The sequence below is a fragment of the Melozone crissalis genome, unplaced genomic scaffold, assembly GCF_028551555.1.
Source record: "Melozone crissalis strain CALT ecotype California unplaced genomic scaffold, PUWL_Pcris_2 ptg000088l_1, whole genome shotgun sequence".
Taxonomy (NCBI): domain Eukaryota; kingdom Metazoa; phylum Chordata; class Aves; order Passeriformes; family Passerellidae; genus Melozone; species Melozone crissalis.
This window is the reverse complement of record NW_026535865.1, coordinates 1,354,579-1,381,939: the sequence shown is the minus strand read 5'-3', so window position 1 is coordinate 1,381,939 and position 27,361 is coordinate 1,354,579. Positions and strand designations below refer to the sequence as shown.

At 49.8% G+C, this 27,361-nt stretch overlaps 1 protein-coding gene across 4 annotated transcripts in view; it reads right to left on the bottom strand.

The window, feature by feature from the left end:
• Window positions 1–27,361, bottom strand: part of PIP5K1C (phosphatidylinositol-4-phosphate 5-kinase type 1 gamma) — a 53,229-nt gene that overhangs the window by 19,307 nt on the left and 6,561 nt on the right. For all 4 annotated transcript variants that reach the window (XM_054290904.1, XM_054290905.1, XM_054290906.1 and 1 more), the window contains exons 2-6: window positions 8,447–8,478; window positions 5,599–5,685; window positions 5,123–5,253; window positions 4,014–4,131; window positions 1,836–1,988 (exon numbers count right to left, since the gene is read on the bottom strand). In XM_054290904.1, coding sequence (XP_054146879.1) covers window positions 1,836–1,988; window positions 4,014–4,131; window positions 5,123–5,253; window positions 5,599–5,685; window positions 8,447–8,478 — 521 coding nt within the window. The remainder of the gene's footprint in view (window positions 1–1,835; window positions 1,989–4,013; window positions 4,132–5,122; window positions 5,254–5,598; window positions 5,686–8,446; window positions 8,479–27,361) is intronic.

Sequence of the window (27,361 nt, the reverse complement as noted above, 5' to 3'; positions counted from 1 at the left end):
ATTCCCCTCAGCTCACCCACCTGGGCACAGCAGTGAGCCCTCTTGGAGAGTGCCAAAAGTAATGGAGGCAGGTAAATGGAAACAGCTTTAAAGTAACTCAGGATGAAACCACCCTGCTTCCTTTCCCTGACTCCTTTGACACAGGTGGGAGAAGCAGCAGGGTGTTTAGGGGTAGCACCACAGAACCCACAGACAGGGGAAAGCTGCAACAGGTCACTCAGAACTCTGCATCAGACAGGTAAGTTCAGTTTAATTCACTGACTGATGATGGCAGGATCAACAGTGCAACTCCATTCCCACTCAAAACCCCACACCTGATTTACCACACACATCAGGCAACAGGCAGTGCTTTCCAAGAAAACTCATCCTGTCCAGGAATGTGAGTGCCACCTGCAAAAGCAAGTGATTCACAGAATCCCAGGATGGTTTGGGTTGGAAGGGTCTGTAAAGACCATTTGGTTTCACCTGTGCCATGGGCAGGGACACCTTCCACTGTCCCAGGGTGCTCCAAGCCCTGTCCAACCTGGCCTGGAACACTCTCAGGGATGAAGCAGCCACAGCTGCTCTGGGCACCCTGTGCCAGGGCATCCCCACCTTCACAGGGAACAATTTCTTCCTGGCCTGGCTGTCACTCACACACAGACATCCCATAACCTGCCTCTCTTGGGTAAATTTTCCATGGTAAATATTGAGTGAGGAAAGGATTTTCACAGTACCAGTGTAGGATCACATAACCCCACTGCACCAGGCACACAGATGGGGCAGCAGCATTGCTCCTCATCCCCTTCTCCTTGGCATCTTCACAACAAACAAATCCCTGGTCATTGTAACTGAATGTCAAGAGTCCTCATCCATAAATCTGGAATTTCCAGCACAGTTGTGCAAGGAGAACAGCTCCTGGGTTTTACACCAGAACAGCAGGTTTGGGTCCAATTTACTTGACCCAATGCAAGTCTCTGGGTCTCAATATCCTGCATTGCCAGACTGATATGCAAAGCTGGCTGGTACCTTGGGCCCTCCAGCTTGGAATTGCTGCCAGTGGGAGTCAGGACAATCCTCAGAGTAATGGTCAAACAGCAGGAATGGGAGAGATTCAGGGACAGCAGTGCTTTCCCCACAAAACCAGGGTGGTTGCATTATTGCCTGGAGAAAAGGAGGCTCAGGGGGGACCCTTTGCTCTCCACAAGTCCCTGACAGGAGGGTGCAGCCAGGTGGGGCTCAGGTTCTGCTCTCAAGCAACAAGGGACAGGATGAGAGGAAACAGCCTCAAGTTGTGCCAGGGGAGGTTTGGGTTGGATATTAGGGGAAATTTCTTCATGGAAAGGGTTGTAAAGGGTTAGAACAAGCTGTCCAGGGCAGTGGTGGAGTCACCATTCCTGAAAGCATTCAAATAATGTGTGGCTGTGGCACTTGTGGACAAGGTTTAGTGGTGCTGAGCTGAAGGTTGGACCTAATGATCTTTGTGGTCTTTTCCAAACTTAAGAGTTTTACTATTCTATGATTGCAATCAGCAGCCATCCCCAAATGCAGGCTGGGGCAGATGCACACTGCCGAGTGAAAAAGGAATTAACTAGTTGTGGGAAAAGGGCACTCAGAAGCACACACCTGGGAAGCCATTTTGAGGCCAGAACATGCCTCCAAACTACAGCACAATTATCTGCCTCATGTTAACCCACAGAGTTTGCAAATAATCAGTAGGATTTGTGCTTCTGGGACTGGCTTCATGACATGTTGTTAACACTGTCCCTGGCATGGGGGCAGGTGGGGGACATGCCCTGTGAGATGCTCTGCCATGACAAAGCTGAGCTGGCTCTGAGCTGTTGGGTGATACACACCATGTAGTATCCAGGAAGGAGCTTCTGCAGGAATTCAGCTTCCTTGTGCATCACAGTTTTGATGATGAATTCGTCGTCGCTGGTGACGTAGAAGAGGGAGCCACTGGCGCCGGGGTTGGACAGCTCGATCAGAGGCTCGTTGCACAACGAATACTGGCCAGAAAAAGAAAACAAGGTGATGCTTCATCCCCCATTTACTGCAGATTTGAGTTCTATGCCCTCAAGGCCTTCCCCATCATGTCATCTCTCTGGGAGATTAAGGGGTAGCAAAGCTCAAGTGAGAACTATTTTCATTATAGGTTTGGTCTGAGCAACCAAACTGATGGACAATTTATAATTAGAGACTAAGATTACAGTTCAGAGCATCCCAACTGCTCAGTATCCAACTAATCATCTGCTTTCAGGAACATCCAGCCTTCATAATGACATCTTATCTGTTCCCATTGTGCCTGCACGCACGTATCACATTCAGGCTCTTTGAGCACAGCCCAGCACAGGCTGATGGGCACAGAGGATTCCAGGAGACACCACAGCCTGCTCAGGGAGCCAGATATCACTGTGCTGGAGGGAACACAACACACTGGCTGTTCTCAGCAGCCTCCCCTGGCCTTGTGCTCCCCTGTTCTCTCAAAAGTCAGTACCAGATTCACAGAATCCCAGAGTGGTTTGGGCTGGAAATGACCTTAAAGCTCATCTCATTTCATACATGGGCAAGGACACTTCCACTAGACTAGGTTGCTCCAGGCTCCATCCAACCTGGCTGTATTTTGACAGCCACATCTCACTCCATCAATCCTGCTAAAAACACATTACAGATCTTATCATCTTATCCCAGGTGTGCAATGAAAAGAGACAAGCCCTGCTCAGGCACAGCAAAGAGTTCTGCACTGGGATCTGAAGTGGGAGAGCACATCTGCTCATCAGGACACAAACAGGTCCTCAAACAAGGACTTCCCAGCAGCAGAGGAAAAAAAAAGGAGAAAGCAAGGCAGGCAGATGTACATTTTAGCTCAGTGCCCACCCAGATACTGCAGGGGTCAGGTGGGTTCAGGGCAGGATCACAGAACTGCTCAGTGAGAGGTGAGATGGGGAGAGGGAGGTGATCAGAACAATAAATTAAATGCTCATCATTATGTAATGAAAACAGCTTTCAGCTCTGCACAGATTAACAACTCCAGACCTGATCAAGCTAATCATCTCATGCATAATTAAAGGCATTTGCTGCTGTGGCAGGCAAGAGACAGTCAGGAGAAGCAGAAACAACAAATCAGAGCTATGACCTTTGCAACTGAGGCAAACTCCTTGCCTGTCCTCAGCTCTGAACACTCATCCATGAGACAGCGCTGCCTTGGCTGGCACAGGAGGGGATCACTGTTACCCCCCCACCAGGCCCTGGCACAGCCTTGTTTCACTGGCAGGTCCTCAGCTGTGACCATCCCTACCTACAGGTGAAGTCACACAAAAAGGGCTGCTCCAAAAGGGGATGATGTGCTCTCATGGATGTGTTTCCTTCCCCAGTTCACACAGAACAGGACGTCACACAAAGGCAAGTGCCCAAACTCAATCACAGGGCACTCAAAGCCCCAACAGCTTGTACTCCAAGGTATTTGAAAACCAGCCTTTCCAGCTCTGAGGAGCTTTTGAAGCACAAGAACAAGCTGTAGTTTATTGTGTCTTTTTAAGATGATTAAAATAACTACTCTCACATAGCTCTCCAGTGAGTACACAAGAAAAAATTCCCATCTTTGTCCTTAGAGTCGCAGGGGACATTACAGGGTTGCACCCAGCAGCACACAACTCCTTTAGCTTGTAAACACAGTAAGTTATTGTTACCACAAGGAGCAGAGAGGGAAGCCCATTGCAGGGCTTACACAGCTCACACTGTGTGCAGGGCATGGCCCAGGCTGGCAGCTGCTATCCAGCAAACTCAGACTTGGAATCATGGAATATTTTGGGATGGAAAGGATCTTAAACCCATCTCATTCCACCCCCTGCCATGGGCAGGCACACCTTCCACTACAACAGGTTGTTCCAACCCCATCCAACCTGTCCTGGAACACTCCCAGGGATGGGGCAGCCACAGCTGCTCTGGGCAACCTGTGCCAGGGCCTCACCACCCTCATGGTAAAGGTAAACACAGGAGGACAAGACAGCAAAATCTAAAAATATTATCCATACCAAATAATCATCTGGACGAATCCCAAAGAGCTCCCGGAAGTAGCGGAAAGCCACGGGGGCGTAGGTCTTGAACCTGAAGTCGGCGAAGTGGTGAGCTGGGGTGAGGTTACTGCCCTCGCTGCACAGAACACACACATGGCACAGCCTGTTAGCACCCACACACCAGGACAGGCATGTCGCAGACATTTTTCACAGAAATCCTTTCTTTCAGATTTCTGCGTTTTCTGGGAAGCAAGGGCCCCCAGAAAGAGAATGTAAACAATTGTTATCAGCTGCTGTGAGATGCAATGGGATGCACCTGGGATTGGTTCATGTTCCCATGTTTTTAATTAAGGGCCAATCACAGGAGCAAGCTGGGGACAGAGTCCCTGGACACAGAACTTTGTTATAGATTTTTTCTTTCTATTCTTAGCTGAGCTAGCAAGCATCTGCAACTTCTCTCTTTATTCTATTTAGTACAGTTATAATGTATTATATATCATATATCAATAAATCCAGCCTTCTGATCAAGAAACAAGATTCTCGTCCATCTCTCACCCCCAGCGACCCACTCAGGTCACTGTAATACAGGCACACCAAAGCTTCAGATGCACTGAGCCTTGCAAAAAGACATCTTTGGAACAAGCACCACCACCTTTCTTCTGTGGTAGGAAAACAGGAAAACAGGTTTCAAACTATCTGCCAAAATCTATTTCCAGAGATTAAAGGAACAACCACTTGCCAAGCAGAATATATTTACACAGAGAACATAACTTTTATGAGCTTTGTTTATTCACAGTTAGAGAGCTCCCAGAAGGAGTTGCTTCCATACAAAACATGGTATAATTTTGTGGAAGAAATGCTAGATGGACAGCTAGGAAGACAAGCATGTAGGAAGGGTAACAAACTGGAGTGCACAGTACTGCATCCTTCACTGTGCTTCCCTGCAGGCCAGTGCACTGCAGATTCCAACACTTCCCACTGTTCTGTTTGTGTATCACAGAGCAGATTTAAAACATTCAGAGCATGCAACTCTGATCTAAAGACAGATGGAAGCTCTCTTAAAAAATCAGTGAGAGGAAAAGAAAATAACTAATTCATGCATTTATTTTTTTCTCATTCTCCTTTACCTTGGGAAAAAAATGCTCTCCACCACGTAGAAGTCCTGCATCAGGACATCTCTCTCTGGCTTGGAGCTCAGATTTCCCACAGTATATCCAATCCCCAGCTGGATGGCCCCCTTCAGAGTGGATGAGGTGGTCTGGCAAAAGGAAAAGAGCGGTCAGTGAGCATTTCACAGCAGATAATCACAATAACATCCCCTGCATTATAACACAGTCACGTCTGTGACTTTTGTGGGGTCATCTCAGGCACCACACGCTGCTAACCAAGTTTACCCAGCTGCTGAAGAGATCAATTAGGGCTTCAGATTTGCTGTTTGCAGGACTGTGCTGTCCAAGAGTGCTGCACAAAAATCTCAACCAGATTAAAAACTACTGGGCCAGAACTTCTCTCAGCCTGTCACCTACTTGGGTGCCATCCCCCACTCCCCAAACCCAAACCTTTTTGTAGGCAGTTTAGTGGGTGCCACCCCCACTCCCCAAACCTTTTTGTAGGTGGTTTCCCCAGAAGCATCCACACTTCGATGACCAATCCTCTTTCCTTGGCCTGGCTGTCCTGGCAGTGAGGGGCCCTGCAAGGAGAGCACAGGGACAGTCAGGGCACAGGCTGAGCTGCCACCAAGCACATACAGAGCAGCACACACACTCCCACACTGTACTGCACACAGGGCTCAAGGTGAACACCCTGCAGATGCCAACAGGTGAAAGTGAAGCTTTTGAATTATACTTCCTCCCCTGAAGAAGAGTTAGAATAGCAGCACTCCACCTGACACCCCCACTGCTCACTGCAGAGCCCTCAGCGAAAACACCGAGCTCAGAAAAGATTCAGCTGCCAAGATTGCCCTGGTGCTTGACTGCAGTTCCCATTGAGTTAAAACAGTGATGTATTAAATCAAACAGCCACAGAGACTTATTCTTAAAATCCCACGCCCTCAGGTGTCACACTGACACCTCGGGTTTTGCTGGAGAGATCAGAGCCAGCTGATGGGGACAGCCCAGCCCCTCTCACACTGAGATAATCCATTTAAGCAAGATCTCATCTGTTTACAATTCCAAGGCTGAGCCCACACAGGGTGATCCACAGGAATGTCTCTTCCACAAGTTTTGAAGTTTACAGAAATGCTATGGACTGCCAGCACTTCAGGGTGACAACAAACCTGCTCCTGTCCCCTTCTCCTCTCCTGCCTCTGAGTCTGCCTAGGCCTTTCTTTGCCAACCCAGAAGGCAGCAGGTTGTGGCTGCTCTTTAACAGCCTGGTGTAAGCAGGTGTTGGAAGTTCCCTGCAGCTCCTTTTGCAGCCTAGGGCCTCTCCCCTCCACCACCAGTCCCCACTGCACCCCACCCAAGCTCTCTGCCAGCTGATCCCCCCATGGATCCTGGAGCCCACCAGACTGCTAGAAATGCTGTTAGAGACCAGCACCATTTTGGGGTTTGCTACATTGCAGAACAGCTCTGGATGTTCCTTTGAACAACATACAAGGTCACTTCCCAAGTGACACTGTTCCATCCCTGTCCCTCTTGAGTGCTGCACAGACCCGGCTCCAAACCAACTGCTCCAGCAGACAATGGATAATTTTGCTCAGACTAAGAAGTTCTTTGTACTTTAGCTTTTGATCAAGAGCTTGCAGTTATTTCTGGTCAATCTGCTCATACTTCTCGTACTAAGGGGCAGTCTGAGCTCTCCTTCAAAAATCCCATTTCCTACCCTATTTTATTGGCAGGGCCTGCCTTGCTTCTGAGCACTCCTCCAGCAGCTGTGAGCAGCAGCACAGCTCAGCCTCTCCTTCCACCAACCCCTTGGATCTTTCTCCATGCAAGCCCCAGCTGTGCTGTCCTGCCTTGCCAATGGCTGCCCATCATCCTCCCAGTGTGAGGAGCAGACACAGGCAGGGGAAGGGGCTGCCATCCTAGGAACTGCAGTGACAAAAGTCTCTTCCAGTCTCCTGCTCTGCCTCTGGCTGTTTCCAGGGCAAGAAAAAGTGGCCCTGTTTGTGCATTGAATGATGCAACCACAGCATCTGAGCTTCCCACTACACACATTCCTGTGCAGGTACAAAAGAATCAAGTGTCACATGGAAGGCAATTTTCTGGGAAGGTTTTGCTGTTCATGTATACAAATGCTCATCCATCGCAGGTGAAAATGGGATGGGGGATATAAAAAAATTTGATCAAATAAAAATCACTTGAACATGATGCCCTAAACCATGAGTGTGGGTTTCAGGGAACAGCTTTCAGCACAGAGCCTCCTACTAGATTCCCTGCTGCCAACTGTGAAGAGTTTTGCTCCAGAAGGTAACAGTGACTCAGAACCTGTGACCTGGAATATCTACAAGAGAAGATGAGTCCCTGGAGATGTTCCCCTGTTTTAGGGCTTCACAAATCACAGCCTCCCCAACTCACTCCCAAGTGGGTAAGTGTGGAAATAAGAAAAATAGAAACTTCCACAGACATGGAAAGGTTTGATCTGCAGCCTTGGGAGAAGCTGGGATTGATGTAAAAATACAATACACAAACATTAGGCAGAAAAATCATAAACTTATGTTTCTATAGCTGTAAGTGAGAATATGCCTTAAGTAAGTGAGAAACTGTACTGGGTAAGATAGTGAAGGTTTATAATGTAGGGGTGTGGTTGTATAGAGTAAGCTAAGAGTTTGGGAGTTATAATAGAAGCGTATGTGTACATGTGTGATAATGTCCCATTGGATAAAAGTATGCACAGTGCAGCAGAGGTAAGTAAAGGTGATAGGTTAGAAAAGCAAAATAAACCCTGTGGCAACTGTCTATTGGTTTAAAAAGTTATAGATTGTCTTGGAACAAAGAACTTGTGACTACTTTGAGCTGTGGCTGACTGCCTGCTCCTCTAAAATCTCACAGCCTCTGAGACTGATGTTCATCTGAGCAATAAATCATTCTTAGCCAGAAAATTGTCCCATCCCTTCATTAAAAGCAGTGACAATGACAGGTAAGAGCCACCAAAGAGGCCTGGGGATGCCCAGTGCATGCACTCTCCAGTACCCACCTCCAGGTCCTGGTGTGGGAGAGGTGCCCTCAGCCACTGATGCAGAGGCATCAGGGATCACACAGCCAAACCTGGCCACATGATGGGCACCATCCCCCCACATCCCTTCTGTGGCTGCAGTGATGCAATGAAAGGGCCCCAGAGACCTGCCACTAATTTTATTTCTCCCAAATAACAGATACAGATTTTGTAGTAATCTTGTAAGCATTTTGAAATGCAGTTTTGCTCAGAAAAAGCAGGCAGAAGAGTTTCCTAGAGCTCTGTGTTCTCATTTCTCAACACAGGACTGTCAAACCCAGCTTCACACATCTCACCTCAGTGATGGGTGTCTTCTTTAGGCCCAGACCTGCAGACAAAAGGGAAAAGAATCAGGAGAAGTAGGGACATTGAATAAAAACCCCCAACCCAACCACAAAAACTCTCAGAAAACAGCTCAAAGCTTTGTCTTTCCAAGTACAGCAGCCAGCCTTTAGAGCAGCTGGTTTTACTCAGTTTTCAGCTTCACCAGTTCAGGAATCTGATGGTACAGGAGTCACACGAACAATTTCATATTCAGAAGCAGCAAAATGCACATTTTTTCCCAGCAACAGCATTTCCTAGAGGCTTCAGCAGAGAGGTCTTGCAAATCTCTGCTGCCCCTTTAAGCAAAGGGTCCATACTACACTGAAGAGCTGGATCCACACAGAAACCCAGAGAGACACTCCTGAAGCTGCATTCCAGCCACTCAGAAGGCACTTGACAAACTGTATTGATAATTGAATATATTTATAGAATCCTACGTCCAAATATATCACACAAATGAATGCATCATTTATCTTTATTGCTGCCTCAGGAGAAGCCACTGCTGCTCCATTACAGCCAACAGTGGAAATCAGGGTTTTGCCTTAACCTTTTAGGTATAAAATCAGAGCTGGAAACACAGGCCCAAACCCTCTGACATGAGGCCATCTCCCATTTCCTAGCCTGAGTTTGTTTTTCTGAGTTTTTCAGACAGCAGGGAGCACAGGCTCCTGTGTGGAAGGTGGGACTGTGTGGAAGCTGGCTCCTGAGAGCGACCATGAAGGATCAAGAGCTGCTGGAGAGGAGCTCCCCACAGCACCCAGCACCTCTGTGTGCACAGAGCTGCTCTCATGGGGGAGTCTCCTGCACAGAGCACAAACTCAGGGGACAGCTTTAAGGCCTTACTTCCACATGTGAGTCTGCCACTCCCTGCCCCTGTCCTACAGTGCTCCTACAGGCACAGATGCTTGGCAGCCCATAACCCTTCAGAAAGGGCTTAAATTTGCAAAAGACCATTGAGTGCAGTTTAGAGTTCATCTACATTCAGATTAGGGGGTGGTCTTCCCTGGGCGGGAGTGGATGTCCTCTGTTCCTCCTGGCTGGAGAGCAGGAAAAGCCCAAGAGCCCCCAACCCAATTCTGCTGCTTCTCCCTGTTTGGTGAAGGAAGAACTTTGAGGGTTTACCCATGGTACCTGTTCAACCCCCTCAAAGAGAAGCAGTGATGCTGCTCCAGGGCTCATTTCAGAAGGAGCCTGAGCAAGAACCTGGGCATCAGAACCTGAAGGGGCTCCAGGAGAGCTGGAAAGGGACTTTGGACAAGGGCCTGGAGGGACAGAACAAAGGGAAATGGCTTCCCAGTGCCAGAGGGCAGGGTTAGATGGGATATTGCAAAGAAATTCTCCCCTGTGAGGATGGTGAGGCCCTGGCACAGGGTGCCCAGCACAGCTGGGGCTGCCCCTGGATCCCTGGCAGTGCCCAAGGCCAGGCTGGACAGGGCTGGGAGCACCCTGGTCTATAGGAAGGTGTCCCTGCCCATGGCAGGGGGTAGTACAAGATGAGCTGTAAGGTCCCTTCCAACCCAAAACATTCCAAGATTCCACGATAATGGGATGACAACACCAGGGAAGTGTGTGACTCAGTCACATTTTGGAAAATATTTCAGACTCCGGAAAGCAAATAAACAACAAACCCAACAAAAACCCTTGCTGATCACAGGGGGGATGAAGCTGCTCTGACTCAGAAGTGCTGCAGGTGTCTCACCATCCTGATCTCCACAAACTGGGCAGTCCCTCACGTGCAACAGGTCATGTCAGGTGGCATCTGGAGCTGTCTGCAAAGCACCCCTGGGGCTGCAGCCCGGCCTGGGGGCAGAGCCAGGGTGGCACGGGAGGAGTCACTTCTTGTTATTCTCCTTTAAACAGTGCCCACCTCCTGCCTCAGGAACAGCCACTGAAATGCCACTCCCTGTGCTGCACAATCCCACTGCAAAGGGGCAGAGGGGAGAGAGCAGTGGGACCCCAAAGGGGGCAGAGAGGGGAGAGCAATGGGACCCCAAAGGGGCAGAGGGGAGTGAGCAGTGGGACCCCAAAGGGGCAGAGCAGCTCCCCCTGGGCACACACTCAGGCTGGGCCCTCAGTGAGGGGTGTCCCTGCCACAGGTGGGTGACACACACCACAAGGGACACCCTGTCACTTCTCCAGCTCTCAGACTGCAGCACCACATGGCTCAGGACCACTGTGAGCTCAAACTGTGCTGAAAAATTCCTTCTTTGGCCTAAGCCAACACAATTTTGTGATCATTGAACAAAACACCCTGCAATGGCCTGGGGAGCAGGAAATACAGCTCTGAGTGTGCATTTGGCTAATGAACTTCCAGGGCACAGGCTGAAGCAGCACTTCCAGAACATGGGGGAATCCAAAAGAGCTAATGCTGCCCCAGATTGAGCACTGGAAATCACTGGGAGCACAGCACTGGTGAGAGCCCTGGGCCAGGGGAACGTGCTCTCCCTGCATGGCTGCCACTGCTCTCCTGCTGCACTAAGCTCGTTTCTGCACTTTGTCACAATTCCAGAACAGGAGATTATCTTTAATTTTGTGATAATTACCACAAGCCACTCTCATTCCCAGCTTTTAAGTGTCTGCTGCTGTACACGTACCAAATGTGGAATCAACACCAACCATCCACACAAAGGAAAGGTGTTGGAGGGAGGGAACCACAAATCTCAGGGAGGAATGATGCCTGACGTGGGCAAGAGCAACCCCAGCAAAACTTCCCTCTGCCCCCACCACTAATAAAAAGTAATCAGCTTTATAAAATCAACTTGTCTAGTCAGAAAATGTAAAAATCATCCCCTTGCTCCTCTGTGCACGGCACATGGCTGTGCTCGCTCAAACAAGCTGACAGATGGTCTGGCAAAATCTGATTTAACTCCAGCTCCAGGGGTTATTGAGCCACGAGGCAGCGCTGGGGCTGCCGGGAGCGCTGCTGTGGAAGTTTCGACATTTAACGAGCTAATTGAAATAATTCTGATCCGATTTGGGGTGGCTTACAGCTCAGAAAATGTGCTCAGAAATGGGATGAGAGGCTCTTGGAGGAAAACCCTGAGATGAAACCCCAACTTTCTGCCCTGCCTCCAGTGTGCGCCTGGGCTCTGCCAGGCACTCCATACACGCTTGACCTGCTGCCTTCAGTTCTGTTCTCATCTGTGCAGGGCTTCCAGTGACCCTGTCCCACGGCTTGAGCTTCTGTGCAGCCTCTGAAATAAACACTTCAGTTGTGGCATTCAGCAATTCCCATCTCAGACTTAACCTGTGTTTTTTCCATATTCACAGTCACATTGGACATCTCCACCACTAAGCTGACGCCCTGCAGGACAGGCAGGAATTTCCTCCTGGAAAGCCTCTGCACAGGCAAGGGCTCAAGTTTCAGCTCTACCAGCCAGAGGAGCAAAATCTCCACAAGGTAAGGGTGGGCAGGCCCTGGCACAGGGTGCCTAGAGCAGCTGTGGCTGCCCCTGCATCCCTGGAAGTGTTCCAGGCCAGCAAACTGGGATAGTGGAAGGTGTCCCTTCCACTCCCTCCAAACCAGCCGAGACAGGTTGACTTGCCAAAACCCTTCACCATCAAAACAGGCATTAGAGGCTTCTGTCCACTGGAAAGGAATTCCTTAAAAGGTTTACAAAAATCCAGCAGAAGCCTAATTTAAGACCACAGAATATCCTGAATACCCTAGTGGGATCCTGGAATATCCTCAGTGGGAAGGCACCCACAAGGATCATTGATCCCAGCCCCTGTCCCGGCACAGCCACCCCAACACCCCCACCCTGAGCAGCCCTGGGAGCTCCTGCAGCTCTGGCAGCCTTGGCACCATTCCCTGGGCAGCCTGGGCAGTGCCCACATGATCTAATAATGAAGTTTTCTTTAATACACAGACATATATTTATAAATTTTAAGTATTTGATGCTTTATGATGACCTAGAGAAGTCAAAACAAATCTGACTAACCAGTGGACTCCTTTCTCTGATCAGAACTGCTGCTGCATCTTTACTAAAAGCTTCACTTTATTTAAGGGTTTATAAGGACATCCAGTGTGACTGGAACTAAAAATACGTGAAAATAGAAATGCTACATAAGCTCCTTGGCTGGAGGCTGCAGCAGCATGACTCTCCCAGAAATCCTGCCCACCAGAGACCTGCAGTTTGCCACTTGCACCCAGCCTGGTCTGGTGGAAGGTGTCCCAGAGGAGTGTGCCCATCTCATTTTTCACTTTCTCCATTGAGAATAAGACAATGTGACACAGCTGAGCAGCCCATGTGGACAACGAGGGGATGTGGAGACTGTAACCAGGGCGTGATTCCCTGTTCCATCTGACCCCTAACGCAGACTTGCTCAGTCAATGCCTTACAGGCAAAGGCAGGAACAAGAATGCCAAGACAGGAGCTGTGGAAGGTAATGTCCCTGCACATGTATTGCTATATGTACAGGCAGAAAGGATGGAAATTAAACATATCCGTCAAAAGAGACCACTGTTACTACCTGTAAGAGACTGCTGCTAAAAACAAATTAAAATTAAGGGAGCTGGGGGAAGGTGATTCAGCAAATGATGGAATGGTATGGGTTGGAAGGGACCTTACAGTTCATCTCATTCCAGCCCTTGCCATGGGCAGGGACACCTTCCACTAGACCAGGGTGCTCTGAGCCCCCTCCTTGGACACTTCCAGCAATGGGGCAGCCACAGCTGCTCTGGGCACCCTGTGCCAGGGCCTCAGCACCCTCACAGGGAAGCATTTCTTTGCAACATCCCATCCATCCCTGCCCTCTGACAGCGCATTCCCCCTCGTTCTGTCCCTCCAGGCCCTTTTCCAGAGTCCCTTTCCAGCTCTCCTGCAAGCCAGAAAACACTCCTGAGCTGGGAAGCAGCCTCTGATCCAGAGCAGCAGCCAGCAGAAGCATCAGGCTGTGTCTCAAGGAACAGGCAAAACCAATCCCTGAATTTTTTCTCACATGCCACACGTGTGGCTCCAGCTCCCAGCACATGGAGCAGCAGCACAGGGCAGTGCTGGGAGGGGAGGGGACACCACAGGGAGCAGGAGCCGGCTGAGCCCCCACCAGAGAAGGCAGCTGAGTACAACCTGCCCTTCCCAGGCACCTACTTCTGATCATTAAATATATTTTCTTCCCATGATTCAACACAATTTTATTCAGATGAGAATCATCAAGTAAGGCACAAAATTAAAATAAAATGTTGGGGCTTTCCCCCTTATATGTGCCATCTCTTGGTATAATGAGCTGTAGCTGTTCAGCACCCTGGGTGTGGATCACTGCTCCTGGCATCTGAGAGCTTGGAGAAATAAGACAGAAATAAAGCAACCTGAGATAAATTCTGCTTGTTATGTAGAACCTACATAAAGCTCTACCATCTAAATGTATCTATGTTTCCCTGCAGCATGGCCAGACTGACTGACTTTTGGGATCATCCACACAAAACTGGTGCTGTCAAACCCAGCTGACCCTCTCTACTGCCTGGTTCACCCCATTACTCATCCCAGTGCTCAGGCAAGGCTGGCTCCAACCCTATGGGCAAGCACAGAGGGGGAGGAAAGGCCTGGCTCTGATGCACCTGCAGCACAGGTAGCTCAACATTCCTCAGGACACTTCAGCCAGCATCCACAGTCCAGCAGCTGTTTGCAGCAGAAATGCTGGCAGCATCAGGCAGTATCCAAACTGGGCTACAGGAGTAGCCAGAGAGAAATAATCCTGTTTAATCCCACCTCAGCCACCCTGACCTCCTCCCTGTCCTCTGCTCCTTCGTGTCACCCACGTGGGCTCCGTGCCTTGTTTGAAGCACACAAGAGCCACCTTCACACGAAACAACATTTGCACACCAGGATCTGCTGCCCCAGCTCCGTGTGCTGCACTCTTCCCATGGCCTTTGTCTTGTTTTCCTCAGCAGAAACGCTGGGGATGGGAACAGCAAGGCTTGTACAAATAAATGGCTTGTACAAACCAAGGGAAAGAGCTTAATGTGCAGGCTGGGCCTCGGGGCACTGCTGTGCTACCTGCTGAGAGCAGTGACACGGCTGACCCCTCCTTTCCACCCCGGGCATGGACACGCTCCTCCATTAAGTGGAGACAGACGGGCACAGGGAGCCCCAGACACCCCCTCATGTTTCTGACCCCAGACTCCAGAAGCTGCTCTCCTGCTGGCTCCTAGGCATCAGCACTGAACCTGTATTTTACAGCCCAGCTCTCCTGATCAAAGCAAACTTCCAGCTTATGGAGCATCAGCACTGCCAGGCACTGCCACAAAAGGATGTTCTGCAGTAAAGGCATCTACCAGCCTGGTTTTTTTTTTGGGTTTATGCAGAAACTCTTTCTGCCTCAAAAATAAATCCGTTTATCCCAGAAGCTGAAGACGCAAGCAGGGAGTTAACACGTCCCTTCCTCACCGTCAGTGCAGGTGCCAGCACATCCGGGGCGCAGCACCCCGAGTTCAGCCCTCCCCAGGGAGCTGAGCCAGGACATCACCACACTGCAATGCTTCCTTAACAGCTCCCTGCAAAAGCACTTACAGCACCAAAGCCCAATTACAGCGAGGAACAAGCAGGACAAGACCAGGGAAATGAAATTCAAAAAGAACTGATTTGTTTTCTTGTTTTGGATCAGCTGCACGTAGAAAAAGGACAATTTTGGAGTGCTGAGCCCAAAGCGTGTGACACAGTGACAAAAAGCACAACAAGAATCTCATCAAAAGCAGCACACAATAGCTGCCACCCAGCAGCGGAACAGGCTGCAGCCGCTCGCCTCAGTAATTATGCAATCCAGGGGGATGTTCGGGCAAACATCTGCTCCATGGGAAAGGTGCAGCCTTATCTGAACACCGTGTTCCTGCTCCCTTCCACACGCTGGCCACAGGAGGATCGTGCAGGGAGGAACACAGGCTCCCAGCACGTCCCCCCGGGCAGTGGGGGCAGGCAGGGGAGGCTCCCAAGGTCGGACACCGAGCAGCAGCCTGGGAATGCCGGCCTCTTCCCTCCTTCTGCCTTCGCTGTTTATTACAACCTGCAAGCCCAATCTGCCTACAGCACTCACGACAAAGCTGGAGCAGGATTAGAGACAGCAAACATGGAGCAGAAAGTGTCACCTCTGCAGGACAGAGCCAGTTCTGTGCCTGTGATGACACTCAGGCACAGAGGTGCCGCACTCAAACCACGACGCCAATTTAGAGCAGGGCCATAAAAGGCTGAAGGACTTTGAAGCCACATTCCTCACAATCATCCAGAAGAGCCAGAGCAACATTCAGCTGCCCTTACCTTTGTTCAAAGGAAGGATAAGCTTCAAATCCCCTACTAGCAGGTTACAACCCACTGACTCTGCTCACTCCAGCATGTCCGGCCTGCCCAGAGCTGTGGTTTGGCAGCAAGAGGACACAGAACCTCCTGCTGCCTTTCTAGCTGTGTTGTAAAACCACTGGGACCCGAATGTAGCACATGACCCCAGGCACCCCTGGGACTCTATTCTGTGTGTTCACATGGAGTTTCCAGCTGCCACAAGGTCCCTGAGAGCCACTTCCCAAACCCAGGTCAGAGACGCACAAGGCAGTGAAGGAATTCACTTCCCTCCTTCATTTTCCAAGTATCCCCCCTGCCTGCAGACTCCTGCTGAGAAGCAGGGTCCAGGACCTTTAACATGTCCTACCAATGTGCAGGGAAGGAGGCTCACCTCCATCCTCCAACACGCTGCTCTCCCAATGCCACTAATAAAGAGGGAGAAGCTTGACCTGACTAATCCGAGGTTACACCCTGCCTGCCACAGCCAGAACAGTTGTTCTGTCCCAAATACCCAGGGTTTCCATCGTGGCACAGCTCAGGATGTGCCTGCTTGGGGCTTAGTGTCAGCCCACAGCACCTCCCAGCCAGGTAGGGATTAGTGCTGCTGGAGCCTCTGCACCAGCCAGGCTCCTTTTGGAACTCACTGGCTCTGTGAGGACACCTCAAGGCAGGTGCCAGGCAAAGGACAGGAAACTGCTAGCTGGAAAAAGGATATATTCACTGTGCTCAATCCTAAAACTTCTTATGCTGATAAATAGCACAGGATATTGTTATTGAGAGGACAAACCCCCTTTAACTAGAGCAGGAGGATGCCTTTGCACATCAGCTTGGCTCCCTTTCCAGTATTCCTTCTCTGGGTATCCTGCAGAGGATCTCAGCCTGTCTGGGGGAGCACTGGCAATGCAAAGAAATCGTTCCAGCAGACACCACAAGAGCTGGACTGCAGGCTGCATGAGACAGTGACAAACTATCCCCCCGACTTTATCTCTCTGCCCTGGCTCCCTCCAGGAGGGCTCCACCAGACAATTCCTAACTTCCACTACTTAAAAATGTCTTCCTCAAAGGAGCCTGGGCCCCTTGCTCACTCACCAGCAGGAATTATTCTAATCTAATTTAGCTTGAGAATACAAGCCTGTAACCCATGAAAGATATCCACCATTTTCTGGCACTCTAAAAAAACATGCTGAAGTCCAGTTACTACAGTCAAAGAAGGTAAGGAAATCTATTTGAGGTTTCCCAATAATCACCTACCACAACACCAGGACACAGAGATGTCACCACAGTCAGCACAGCTTTAAATCTGTGGGATCCCAACATCCCAAGCAACAGCAGCCCCCAAAGGGAAAACAGCAGCTCTGACTGCAGGCCACCCTTCACAAGACATCCCAAAGGTGCACCTGGATTTTTACCTAGTGGGGCATTTCCTGATTTACTCTGTAGCCAAAGCTGCTCGGCTAAATCCTGTAAGATTTAATTCCACTCTGGCTAACATCACCTGACAGAGATTTTCTGAGGGTGCTCAAGCACTGGAGACTTGAAAGGGGATTTCAGAGCAAGGTTACGTGCAGCCTGCGTCACTGGAATTAAATTCCTTGCACCCAGCCCATGGGAGCAGCCAACAAACTCCTTCCCAAACACTTCCAGGCTGCCACAGGTGCTGCTGACAACACTGCAATGTGGAGCTTTGCATCCCAATGCTGAGGACAAGGCCTGGGTGGGAAAGGAGGCAGGGACATCTCTAACTTCCACCTGTTTCAAAAACAGATGTCCAGACAAAAGCATTAGGTTGCATTTCCAGTTTTTAGAGTGTGAGTTTATGATACAGCCCTCAAAGAGCACATCCTCTGCACAACTCAGACATGGCTTTCAAGTTGACCAGGTACAAATGAAAACACACAGTTAAGAAAACATGCTTAAAAAAGCAGAGCAGTGACACATCCAGTCAAGGTTTGACTTGATAGGTCTTTTGCAACCTTAATGGTTCCATGATTCTATGACCTACTTCTAAATAAACCTGAGTTTTTGCTGATGTAAAAAGGAGAAATCCAAGCTCTCCAGGCTGCAGATACAGCTCATCTGAGCTGGTTTCTTGGCCTCATTCAAAACTCACTCTTCCAACTCCACTCCTTCCCATCAGCACGTCCTGTGCCTGCCTGGCAGCACCTCACCACCCTTGCTGCCTGTGCCTCTCCTGCACCACCCATCCAGATCCCAGAGCACAACAAAGTGAGGCCTGGCAGCTCTTCAGGAGCAAACTCTGCTTAATCCATCCCAGCTACTGCAAATTCTTTCCTCCAGGTAGATCCAGATGGATCCTGGGCTGCATTGAAAGAATTGTGACCAGCAGGTTGAGGAAGGGGATTCTGCTCCTCCACTCCACTCATGTGGGGTCCCACCTGCAGAGCTGCCTCCAGGTCTGGGGTCCAACATCAACAAGATATGGAGCTGCTGGAGCAAGTCCAGAGAATCCCTTGAGCAAGAGCAGGAGGTCCTCTGCTCTGAAGCTGAGGGTGTTCATCTGGGCAAGGCTCCAGGGAGAGCTCAGAGCCCCTTGCAGGGCCTGAAGATGCTCCAAGAGAGCCAGAGAGGAACTTTGGACAAGGGTTTAGAAGGACAGGAGAAGGGGGAATGGCTTCCCACTGCCAGAGGGCAGGATTAGATGGGATATTGGGAAGAAATTTTGGCTGTGAGGGTGGTGAGGCCCTGGCACAGGATGTCCTCAGGAGCTGTGGCTGTCCCAGCCCTGGCAGTGCTCAAGCTCAGGCTGGATGGGGCTTGGAGCAGCCTGGTCTAGTGGAAGGTGTCCTTGCCTATGGCAGGTGATGGAACAAGATGAGCATTAAGGTCCCTTCCAACCCAAACTATTCTGTGATTCCATGATCCCTCCCCTCCCTGGACATGCCAACACCTTCTCTCTTCCCCAGACTGAGGGCTTGGTGGCCAGGAGGGATCCTGAGCCTCCACTCTTCACCAGCTGGGGCTCTGGGAGCCAACATTCCCCAGAGCTGCAGCAGCTCTGGACAGACAGGTCACTGTGCTGTCACACTCAGGAATGACCTCCAGGGCAACAGCTACTGACACAAGCTGTGGGGAGATGGAGGTTAAGAATAAATTTACATTATTGCTCACTACCATGTTCTTTTCTCACTGGCCTAGCTAAGGCCTTCTGCTCTCTGTGACTCAAGTGTTTGGATCAGGTGCTCCTGCTCTGCTCTCACAAAGGCACCTGAACAGATGGAAGAAAACAAACCACAGCAGAACAAGCTCCAAAGATGGAGTGTGCTGCCAAAAACTGTAACTCAAAGTTTCAGCAAGTCTCTCCTCTCCCTGGGATCCTGGCTGTAGCATGGTAGCCAGTAACTCAGCTAGGAGCTGAGAAGGAGATACCTAAAAAACAATGACATTTCAAAAAACACTTCTAGAGCTCTTACTAGGAAATTCAAACAGGTGAGACGCACAAAGAGGGCATGAAGACACAGCCTGCTGCCCATGCTGGGCTACAGGGATGTCTCAGCTGCATTGAGACCAGGCCAGCCTCCTGCAGTGCAGGCAGCCAGAGCTGAAGGACAGGCTGGCTCTGGCACACACCTGCAGCCTGCTCAAAGCTGGGGCAGAAAAGCAGCTTCTTCTGGAGGACTTGCACTTCAGAGGTTCAGCCAGGAATTTATTACTTCTATTTAACCAAGTGCAGCAATGCCCATTTATTTATTCATTTGGGAACCAGATCTCCAGACTCTGCACAGGTATGTGCCCAACCAAAGATGCAAAAGAAGAAAAACAAAATCCAAAAGAGCACTCAGGCTCCCAAGGTGCTGCTTAGGCAGAACTGAGGCTGCTGCTGAGCTTCTTCTCCTAAACTCCTGCAGGCCCCCAGGTGCTGAGGACCCTGCAGATTGCTGGCACCGCTTCCCCCAAGGCTGAGCACACACTTGTACCAGCACAGGCACAAACCCCTCTGGGAGCAGCACCAGCTTGGGCTGAGCTTGCAGAGGCCACGGGATGTGCCTCACCTTGGTATTCCTGCACTTGCACAGGACAGAGGAGGGCTCAAGGTCTCTCTGAAGTGATGTGGTTTCTGGGATGTGTCTGACAGATAAAAGACAACAGGCTACCTTGGAGGTGAACCCCAGCCAGCTGGGTCAGCTCTCTTCCCAGCTTGCCAGAGCCTCCAGATCTGGTGCTGTGGGTTTCAGGGCAGCTCCTCTCCAGTGAGGAGGAGGGGGAAAGGCATGCCTTAAACAGAGAGAACTACAACTACAGAATATTGACTGACCACAACTAAGAATATTCTTGTCCCACACAGGGTTGGCAAGACCCCTCTGCCCAGGTGGGATGTGCAGGTGGAGTGAACACAACCTTAACCAGGGAGGCAGAAGGCAAGTTTGGGCATCAAGCTTGAATTCCCAAGACAATGACTTTGCAAAAACACAAGTGACCACCTCAGGAAGAGCCCAAGCTGGCCGCCTACACAGCTCATAAATGTGCACTGAAATCACTTTGTAAGCTCCAGATGCAACTGGGAACAACTTCTGGTCTCCAAGGTTCTCAAACAGAGCCCTGAACAACTTGTGCCCTTCTCAGGGCTTTACTCAGCATCTGCCCAACACAAGGAAAAACTTGGGATGCCACATGAATCATAGAATCACCAAGGCTGGAAAAGACCTCCAACATCATCAGGCCCAACCTCTACTGAAGCTCAATGCCCACTAAGCCATATAGCCAAGTGCCATTTCTACTTGTTTTCTGAACACTTCCTTCCAGGGATATCATCACCACCACTGTTCTGGGTAGCCTGTCAAGGCCTGACCGCTCTTTCAGTCAGGAAATTTTCCCAGTGTCCAACCTGAACCTCCCCTGGCCCAGCCTGAGGCCATTCCCTCTCCTCCTGTCCCTGTTCCCTGGGCTGTCCCCTCCTGTCAGGAGCTGTGCAGAGCCACAAGGTCCCTCCAGAGCCCCCTTTTCTCCAGGCTGAGCCTCCCCAGCTCCCTCAGCTTCTCTTGGTGCTCCAGACCCTTCCCCAGCTCTGTTCCCTTCTCTGGACACTCTCCAGCCCCTCAATGTCCTTCTTGTTGTGAGGGGCCCAAACTGACCCCAGGATTTGGAGTGCCCAGCAGTGCCCAGCACAGGGGGCAGTCACTGCCCTGGTCCTGCTGGGCACACAACTCAAGCCAGCAGCATGGAGTGAACTTCAGCTTAGCATTTCTGAACTACACAGAAGAACCTCATGAATTCTTTAACACTGTTTGCTAAGATTTCAATAAAACAAGAAGTAAATTTGTTCCCCTGAACCAGAACACTACAAATTTGGATCAAACAAACATACACTACCACTGACCTGCAAAAGAGAGGGGGAACAGCACAATCTGCTCCTCTGTTTGGAGATAAACACAAGCCACAGCCAGGCACACCGACATCAAATATTCCCTCTGAAAATCATCTCCAGCTGTGTGCTCAGGCTTCTCCTCCCAGCCACCAGCTTGGTGGTGGTTGTGGAGGCAGGAACACACAGAGGTGTGTGGTGACACTGGCCAACACTCACACAGCAGCTCTCAGTGGGGAATAAAGGATTCTGCAGGCTGACATGGGCAGTCTCATGCCTTAAGGTCTACATTTCCTGGCTCCCAATCCAGCAGCCTTCTTCCAAAGCAGCTTCAGCCCCCAGCTCTGTCCCACCAAGGCACAGGTTGAGCTCCTTTCCCACAGCAGGGCAGGAGGGCAGCTGGGAGCTCAGAGCAGCAGGGGGAAGGTGCCCATGGAACAGGAGAAGGCAGCTGTGATGAAGCAGAACCATCCTGCAGCCACCACAGCCCCGTTCAAGGATGGCCTGACCAAGCTCTATGGTTTAGGATGGGCTTCAGTCCTGGTTTCCTCTTCACCAAAATGGGAGCCTTGGTTCTGCCTGCACTTAAAGGTGAGTCATAAGGCAAAGGAGGTTTGGAAATTGTTTTCCTGTCAAGTCAAAAGCAGGAGCTCTAATAGAAAACATGAAGTACTGGCAGCACTTGCTACTTCTGCCTGCAACACACTCCTTTTTCCTTTAGATGAGCAGCTGCCATTCAGACACATCTTATCCCTCCCTCCCACAGGCCTTGAATTTAGTCAGTTTTCACCCCACCTCACCCTTACAGATTAAGTTTTTAACCCACTTCACAGCAAAACTCAGCATTTAAATTTAATTTCTTCAGCTGCTGTAAAAACCCACCTTGTTTCTCTAGGTCACAGCTTGCTCTTCATGCTGTGCACTTCTAGCCTCCTTTCACTCCCAGTTTGCAGTTTAGAAAAGATTAAAAATAAATCCAATCTTTGTGTTTGAAAATCTGGGAGTTTAGGGAGCCACAGTATGTCTCTGAGATTGTTATAAACCTTAAATCTCATCCCCTGTGGAAGTGCACTGCCATCCCATCCATGCAAAACCAGAGCCTGCACATATTAAACCAAGTTCTTCCCAAATTGCCACGTTTCTCATTTTCTTTAATAAGCATTTTCAGGTATTGTCAGTCCAGAAGCCACTTACTCAAAAGAGTGTCCCAGATAGTTAATCCACCAGTGACTCCTGCCCAATACTGAAATGAAAACAAACATCCAACCCTCTGAGACTACAGAGGAGAAAGACTGTCAGCAGTTCTCTACCATCAAAATTAATTTAAGCCTGAAGAGATGCTGGGTTGAGAAGAAGTACCTTGGAATTAAAAAAATCCATATGTACATCAATCAGTATGAGGCTGCAGCCTCAGCTCCAGTGCTGGGGGCACTTTGGGAGATCAGAAGGACCCAAAGCTGTTGGAGAGTGCCCAGAGGAGGGACACGGAGCTGGGGAAGGGCTGAGGAGCAGCTGAGGGCACTTGGCTGGTTCAGCTGCAGCCCAGGAGACTGAGGGGAGGTTCCTCGGGGGCTGCAGCTCCTCCCCAGGGCAGGCACAGGGGCAGGGGCTGAGCTCTGCTCTGGCACAGGGACAGGAGCCCAGCAAGGGCTGCAGCTGTGCCAGGCCTTGGCATGGAGCTCAGGGCAAGGTTCTGCCCCCCGAGGCTGCTGGGCACTGCCCAGGCTGCCCAGGGAATGGTGCCAAGGCTGCCAGAGCTGCAGGAGCTCCCAGGGCTGCTCAGGGTGTTGGGGTCTCCTGGTTAATGCCTGGATGATCCCTGAGGGTCCCTTACAGCTCAGGATATTCCAAGAATCTGTGAAAAGCTACAAAATGCAACACAATATCCACCTCCTGAAAAACTTCATTGTCTTGTAATGTAACTCAGAATTACAAGGGGAAAAAACATTCCATTAAGCAAAGGCAATTGCTAACCTTCCAGATTTCAGCTCTAATCACTGAACAAACAGTCCTCACCAACCACAAAAATCACCCCATAACATGTTCTACTTAAACTCCCAAATAATCCCCACCTGTTAGGCAAGAGTGAAACCCAAGGCCTTATTTCTGAATTCCACCTCAGCAACTGTCTGTAACTGAGCATGTCATTAACAGTGACAAGCACAGCTTTGAGACTTCATTTTCTGCTCTCTCTATTCCAGCTTTGAAGTCAGGGACTATTTTACATCTCTACAGTTTGCATTTCTGCCAGCATTTTGTACACTGCCCCCGTCAACACAGCCAGCCAGATGGAGAGAGCGGCGCCCAACACGTACAGAGAGGAGGAAAACTGTCACTTTGCAGATGACACCCAGTTAAAAGTGACATTTAAAAAGAAGACAAGCAGTTTCAGGTATTACATCTGCCCTCTGGGCTGCATGTGGGACTGAGCACACCACCCCTTCATCCTGGCACAGGGATGCAGAACCAGCTACACTGACAGAAACTGCGGAATCCAGAACGCACAGAGACAACCAAGTTCCACATCAGCATCCAAGTGGAGTGGCTGTGACTGCTGAAGTGCCATCAGCACATTCAGGGAAGGAGCACTCAGCCAGAGGAGGATTTTAGCCAGCTCCCTCCCCTTGAAAACTGCAATAATGGACAATTTTATACTGAAAAATCCACAAAATCTGGTCCATCAGATATGCAGAGAAACTACAGAAAGAAAAACTACTGCAACATCTTTGTCCTCAGCTGCTGCATCCTGCCCAAAGCAGAGGCTTTGGCAATATTTCCTTGTGCCTTGGTCCAGGTCACAGAATGTGCCAAACATGACAAGGCAGCAGAAAGACAGGCAGATCTTCCCTGGTATTTTAGAGCAGCAGACTTTTAACAAAGTCACTTTTGCCTTGCAGAGAACTCTTCCCTCTCCCTCCATTAACCCACGTGGAAAATGCCATCAGTGTCACAACTGATGACAGGGCGAGCTCCAGTTGCAGCCCTACACCGGGATGAGAGCTGCACATCCTAAAGACCCAACCAGAGGCCATGGGAGGCCCCAGCTCATCACCTTCACTTTACTTTGTACAATGCACACACGTGTTTCTAGGCCTTATGCCAAGCCTGAAGGTTTTTCTTAAATCCTCCAGTTTTTCAGGACCTCAAGTAAAATCAATAGACACCAGAGGTATCAACTGACTTCAGCTGGGCTGTCCCCTCTGCGGGATCCACTGTGGTCACAAAAACAAGCAGGCTCCAAGGGCAGAAACCAGCCATGTCCCACTCAGCTGTTGTGATTCCCAAAATTTTATCAAGTGTGTTGGACAAAGCAGGACACAGCACTGCTGGTGGCTGAGCCTGAGCTCTGTCAGAGTTCCCAAGTGTTGGACAATGCTCTCAGGCACTCAGTGGAATTGGATTCTGGGGGTTCTCCTGTGCAGGGCCACGAGCTGGACTCAATGATCCTCATGGGTGCCTTCCAAGCCAGGAGATTCTGTGACTCTGTGGTTTCCAGCACTGTGGTCTGCTGGGAGCCTCACAGGACTTAGGAGATGAGTCTGGAGCTTTGAAAGGATTTCACAAAACTTCTCAAAATTTGCCAACTACACAAAAATACTCAAGTGCTCTGAACCCTTTGTGAGTTGTATCAACGCACCAACCCAAATTGCTCCACTCAAGTTGCTCAAATTGGTGCCAAGTGGCCTCAATTACCTGAGCTCAGCCTTGAATGAGATAAAAATCCATACATAGCCATTCTGAGCCAACTCCATCACTGGAGGGCTGACAGGACCAGCACTGAACAGCACCTGAAGCAATGCTGTGGCTGTACTGCTGCCCAACTATAACTGGTGAAAAACCAGGTAAATTCCTAGAGCTTAGGAGGATGCTTGTCCTTAAACCAGAATGACAGTTCCATCCCCAAATCAGGAATTCCACCCCAAAAAATAATTGAAATAATTGAATTAAATCACCTTGAAATTGTTCATCTCATGCACAGAAACAACACTGTTTTGCTGTACTGCTGGAGAGCTATATTAGATTATTTTGGTAGGTAATAAACAGGTAGAGAAGCCTCCCAAGACCACAGGATGCTCCACAGCTCAACAGCAGCAAGAGGAAGGTGGTCCCCCCTCATCATCCCCCTGCAGCACTCATGGTTGGGATATTCTCCCATCCCACAGGAAGGGGAGGAGGGAGAGCAGATTAAGGTGACCTAAATTACTACTGCTTTAAATATACAGGAGAATTGCTTTTATTCTACCTACTGCATTCCTCCCTGGCCTTCCTGTCCCACATAGGGTTGGCAAGACCCCTCTGCCCAGGTGAGGTGAACCCAACCTTAACCAGGGAGGCAGAAAGCAAGTTTGAGCATCAAGCTTGAATTGCCAAGAGACTGACTTCACAAACAATGCTCTTTCAATGGACATGACATGTTTCTGTGTCAGTCCTCAACTCCATCAGGTTGCACTTCACCAGTCCCAGTGGTTGCCTCAGCCACTGGAAATCCAGATCTTCACTTGGGGTGACAGAAAATAAAGCAGCAACTGAGAACAGCAAATGCCAGGGAAAGAAAAGTCTAACCAGCAATTTAAACAACATCTTGCCAGGCAGCAAATGAGCAGGCAAAACAGTCTTGACTAATTCTACTCTTGCAGAAGCACAACATGGTCACCAGCACAGTCTGACACATCCAAGGCACCCATTTTGAAGGGCAGCATCCTGATGTGCCCAAAGCTTGGGTCACACTAAGGACATGGGACATGCTTCTAACACCAGCCCTGCTAAACGACTATGAACTCAGGTCCCCGGCCCCAAAAGCAGCAGAACACCTCTCCTATGGAAAAAACCCATGAAACAGCTGGGGAATTACTCTGATTTACTAAATTCAGTGAGACCCAACTGGCTCCCAGCCCAGCACTCCCTTCCTCTGGTGAGCTGCATTTTCTTCAGGACATGGCTGAGGTCAAAGCGCTACCAGATCTTCTGGAAAAGAAATTAGGAGGTGTCTGCCACGACACAGGAACACAGACAACTTGAATGTGAAGAGTCAGCAGTTTGACAGAGCTTTGTCCAAAAAAGCATTACTGACTTTAACTGAAGAGTTTACAGCTGCTGTGCCTAAACAGGCCCTCAGAGCACGAAAACTCATTTTGCAGGAGCCACCAAGACCCACGCAAGAGCTCCCACAGGAGAGCAGAAGCAGGAAAGCTTTAACAGCAGCAGCCAGAGCACAGGGCAGAAGCTGAATCAAGCCTCATTCCCTGGTGTGGCTGGGAGAGGTGAACACTATGCAGTAAAGAGAAAAGCAGAGGTGAACACTATGCAGAAAAGAGAAAAGCAGAGGTGAACACCATGCAGAAAAGAGAAAAGCAGAGGTGAACACTATGCAGAAAAGAGAAAAGCAGAGGTGAACATTATGCAGCAAAGAGAAAAGCAGAGCTGGAGCTCGGTGGAGTCTGACCAGTCTGACTGAGCTCCCCAGCAGCCACGGTACCAGTGGCACTGTCCCAGCAGCGCTGCTGTGTTTTAATGATCACAAAAAAGGCAAAGCTGCCCTTGTCTTGTAATCCATTAATTCCTCCCAGTTCAGGAGACTGAGCTGTTTCACCCAGAACAAAGACAGGAGCTGCTGCCTGTGCTGTTCCCATGTTCAGCTAATCCCCAGGCCCTTTCAGTCATGGACGTGGATGTGCCTGGGCTGGTCTTGTGACAAACCCCAGGCCATGACCTGGTTCCCTTTCCTGGATCAAGGAGGGCCTTGGGCAGCAGGAGCAGCTACAGTTGTGCTCCTGGGATGTGGGTCCTAGCCTTTCAAACACTCCTCATGCAACAGGCAGGTCTTCAACGATGAAGGCAAACAGCTGGTTCACAACTTCTCTTTTCTCCCAGGAAGTCTTCCCCACCCTCTCTAGTAGTAATTTCTGCAAAGAGAACATGCAGGTTCTGCTGATTACAAAGATGAGGACTGGGCTGACTTGATGAGTCTGCAAAGCATGAATGCAAACTGCACAGGCAGTGGTTGGACATAGCAAAGTTTGTTTCCTGTAACTCCAGATGCAAAGTCAAGCACTTATCCAGAGGGACAGCACTTCTCACAGGCATCTGCCAGAGGTGCAACTGTAAAGAACATGCCAGCTCCATGCTATAAAAGAACACAGCTCTTCTACATGTGTGGATTATTCCAGCCTGCTTCTGTGTTACAGTAAATATTGAAGAGAAGCCTTCAAATCACACACCAACTCCTTAGCTGTACACATTTGTGATTTTTTCAATAGAATTAGAAAAGAGCAGTATGCTTGCTACAGCTGAAAGCTTGC